The 3,742-nt window shown below is 35.6% G+C and overlaps 1 protein-coding gene across 1 annotated transcript; it reads right to left on the bottom strand.

Moving 5' to 3' along the window:
* Positions 1-202: 202 nt before the first annotated feature.
* On the bottom strand, positions 203-3,181 carry LOC133180962 (leucine-rich repeat-containing G-protein coupled receptor 4-like). Its single transcript, XM_061315438.1, has 2 exons — positions 3,132-3,181; positions 203-2,676 (listed from the first exon to the last, which is right to left on the bottom strand). The coding sequence occupies exon 2, from the start codon at positions 2,661-2,663 to the stop codon at positions 606-608; it is 2,058 nt and encodes a 685-aa protein (XP_061171422.1). The 5' UTR covers positions 2,664-2,676; positions 3,132-3,181; the 3' UTR covers positions 203-605.
* Positions 3,182-3,742: the final 561 nt, after the last annotated feature.

The raw sequence follows: 3,742 nt of genomic DNA, 5'->3' as shown, positions 1-3,742 counted from the left end.
CATTTTGTTCAACGTAACAGCTCATCCCTGGCACGGCATATGCCTGGGGGCGGAATTTCCTAGCCACTTGTGTGTTTTTATCGCTCATTCATGCTGTGCAATATAAAAACATAAATAGATGATGAAGAAAAAACGTGCTTCCGTCTGCAAATCCACTTCAATTACCTAATTAGCTGTTTCTTCAATCTGAATGACAGAGAAGTCAGTTTTTATTTTTATTGTTGTATTTAAATGTACAAAAAAGAATAAATATAAATTGAAACGATCAAAAGAGATCTTATATAATAAAATATAACCTATAATCTAGTAAAATAGACTAGAGATTCTTTAATTGTTTAGCATTAATACAAAAGCGATTAGAACTTAATCTCGTCTTCTAGCTTTAGCCTATTATCGACTAGACATTCTAATGCATAGTATATAAATATTCATAAATACATAAATTTGAGTATAATAAATTATTTTTTTTTTTTTTAAAAAAAAAAGCTTCATATGTAAAATAAATAAATAAATTAACAAATAACAATACAGTAAAAATTTAACAACAGGAATGTAAATGGATTTCCTTGAACACTGTGTTTTTATCATTGGTTCTATATACATATCTATGGCAGAGTATTTACAACAATACATGGCCTTATGCTCTCTTTGGTTTTCAGGACAACGGTTAAACAGAACAGATAGTTAGAATTCTTCTGCAAATTTTCCTTTTCAAAACTTAAAGCAGTCCTTGGAACATCCACTTTATTCCACTGAAAAGTCCTCAGAAGTTGGTACTCTAGAAAGTATTTGTCTATCTTTTCTGGATCGGAAACTTTCCACTCAAACTTGACGGTAGAACTGGATTCGGTTATTCTTTCGAAGCTGAACACATTGTTTGTTGCCGATTTTTTAGTGACAGGTTGGACGGAGGGGGACACCGTCGTGGAGATCGATGGAGGAGGAGTAAAATTGTTGCACCTTTTCGGTGTGTAACTACTTTCACACACCAGACTAGTCCTGTTAACAGTCACTAAATTCCTCTCAGCTAAAGGAGTAGGAGTACTGCAAATCGCTCTGATCAAAAAGTATTTGATGTCGTTTTTTATTCTCAGTTCATTCAACCAGTCATAAAGCCATAGAATTTTGCAGTCGCAGTGTAGAGGAAGGTTATTGATGTAGAGCATTTCCAATTTTGTAAATTTGTTTAGTGCACATTCATCTAACTCACGAATTTGATTGTTTCCAATGCTTAAACTCACCAAGTTTTCTGTTAAACCATACATTTGTTTTTCGGTAAGTTTAGTAAGTTTGTTGTTTTCGAGCATAAGATATTTCAAATGTTTATTATTTTCAAACTGGAAGTCAGGAATCTCCTTGATTCCTGTCCCCCCTAGCTTAAGAACTTGGAGGTTGGTTAGACGCTTCAATGCACTCCATAAAGTTGTCTCGTCAAGCAAAGTATCGGCTAGAATGAGCCTTTCTAAATTATCCAATCCTTGTACACTTTTTGCATTCAGTTGAAAACTTGCATTTTTTTGTGGAATATTCGTGTTTTCCCCTCGGAGATCTAACTCTTGCAATCTGGGTGTCTTCAGAAAAGCACCATCCTCTATTTCTACTAGATTATTATAGGATGCATCTAAAAACTGTAAAGAGTCGAGGCCTTGAAAGTCTTCAGATCCAATTTTTGGTAGCCAATTTGAATCGATGTTCAGATACACCAAACTACGCATGTTGTAGAATAAACCACTTGGAATGACTTTGATGTTGTTATGTCCAAGGTTAAGTTGTTCTAATTTGTCCCACCTTTCGGAGGCGATGGCTCCTACACTGCTCTCATCTAAATTATTAATGTGAAGTCCAAGATATCTAAGGGAGTCTTGAATTCCATCGAAACAGCCTGACCGGAGGGTAGTAAGACCGTTGTGAGATAAGACCAGTTCCTGGAGATTATGAAGAGAGGCAAAAGCCTGGTAAGGTATTTCTTTGATTTGCAGATAAACTGCAGACAAATGTTCCAGTGAAGTCAATTCTGCTATTCCGGCGACAGGGAATGTCCTTATCTTAAGAGTCTCAAGGACCAATTTCTTCAGCATAGGGACCCGGTCCTTGAAGGCATCACTCTGAATAAATTCGGTGTCCATGTTCTTGAATTCTAAGGTTTCCAGATTTACCAAACTTTGAAGGTCAGTGTTGTCCCTGCCAATTATACTTTGTGAAAAGTGGCTGAGTGAGAGTTTCTTCAGTTTCCTTAATCTCGATATTGCGGTATATGGCACAGGCGAAGAACTACCCTGAATTACGAGTTCCTCTAAATAGTCCTCCAGTCCCGCAAAAGCATTATTATCAAAACTGGATACCGAATTCTTACTAAGATCAAGAACTTTGAATTTGAGTCCTTGAAATGCATTTGCAGGCACTGCTGTAATTTTGTTGCATCTTGAACAGGACGGGGATGGGGACTGGGTGTTGCTGAAAGTCACCTCCAAGAAAACCTCCTCTGATGGACTGAAGACAGGTATGCTAGACAGACCAGCGTCTCTGCAGTTGATGACACGTTCACTACTCCCCGGTGGTCCCTCGTCACACGTACACCCGCTATTTGCAGGTGCTGGGCAACTTTGTCCAAAGCAGGATTTTAAAAAGAGCACCAAGCAGGCAATAAGCAGATTCCACTTCATGTTTTGGTTTTATCTGAAAAAAAAAAACACATTATATTAGATAAAGCCTACTCATTATATTTCGTTTCCTTAGATATATGAAGTTATTGTTAAAAAAAAGAATTGATAACAGTAATGAAAATGGTGGACAAACAATGCTGAGCTCATGCTTCCCCTTCAAGCTACTGATTATTATTAATTTTGCTTTCTAAACTCTGCATTAACTGTGTCAACACTTAATATTAGGAAGTGCAAATTTCCTGTACTGTCCTAAACAGAAAACATGTGTCCCCAATCAGGAAAAATTTATTGTTTATAGATGTTTTCTTGCCCTACTTACTCTTCGTTAAAAACAGAACTCAGTAAAAAAAATAATTGCCATTTTCTTTTTATGAAAATAAATTCTATACCTATAATAATTTTCAAATATATATTTAGATCATGGAAAATGTAAATCAATTGAAAATAAAACAATTCTGCTTTACATACCTTGATGGATGTACAGTAAATGTCAGTAATCAGTCTTGTCTAACTTGTTTAGAGTTGTAGTGTCTGGTAAATTATGACAAACCAATGCGAGTTGCGGAGTTATTTATATGTTTCAACAGGCTAAGAAAAAAATTCTGTGAGTGAGTCATCAAAAGGGTACCCATACCTGAGCGCCTACGCAAAAGAATTGGGAGGGACTACAGGTAACAAAGACCTGCCATGTAAGGCCCTGCCTCTAAAAGATGATTACAGGTTACAGTCAAGATCTTTTGTGCATTCACTGCACCTTTCTTACGGTAACAATGGCAATCACGCAGTGAGGATTTGGGATTTGTAAAGAAGCTTTATGAAACAAATTTATTGAAAAATGCGTCGACGTATAAAAAGAGATTCGACCGTAATCTGGCTCCACTGAGTATTTGATGTGTAAACAAATAGGGGAAATTTGATATCCTTATATCGTATTTATCAGAATTTCATAGATGTTTCTAGAACCTTTAAAATATAATGTAAATAATTCAGAATGTTTTATTTTTCTATATTAAAATCTAGCAAATGAAGCAACAATCTGTAATTTTTTTTTATTGTTTTCTAATCATTTTACCATTTAC

The sequence above is a fragment of the Saccostrea echinata genome, unplaced genomic scaffold (assembly GCF_033153115.1).
Source record: "Saccostrea echinata isolate AGI-Se365-2 ecotype Australia unplaced genomic scaffold, CSIRO_AGI_Sech_v1 ptg000008l, whole genome shotgun sequence".
Lineage (NCBI taxonomy): Eukaryota > Metazoa > Mollusca > Bivalvia > Ostreida > Ostreidae > Saccostrea > Saccostrea echinata.
The sequence above is the reverse complement of the archived record's forward strand: the minus strand, read 5'-3'. Positions and strand labels throughout refer to the sequence as shown.

Excerpts from the sequence above, each read along its gene's own strand:
- LOC133180962 (XM_061315438.1), bottom strand. The coding sequence starts at position 2,663 with ATGAAGTGGAATCTGCTTATTGCCTGCTTGGTGCTCTTTTTAAAATCC.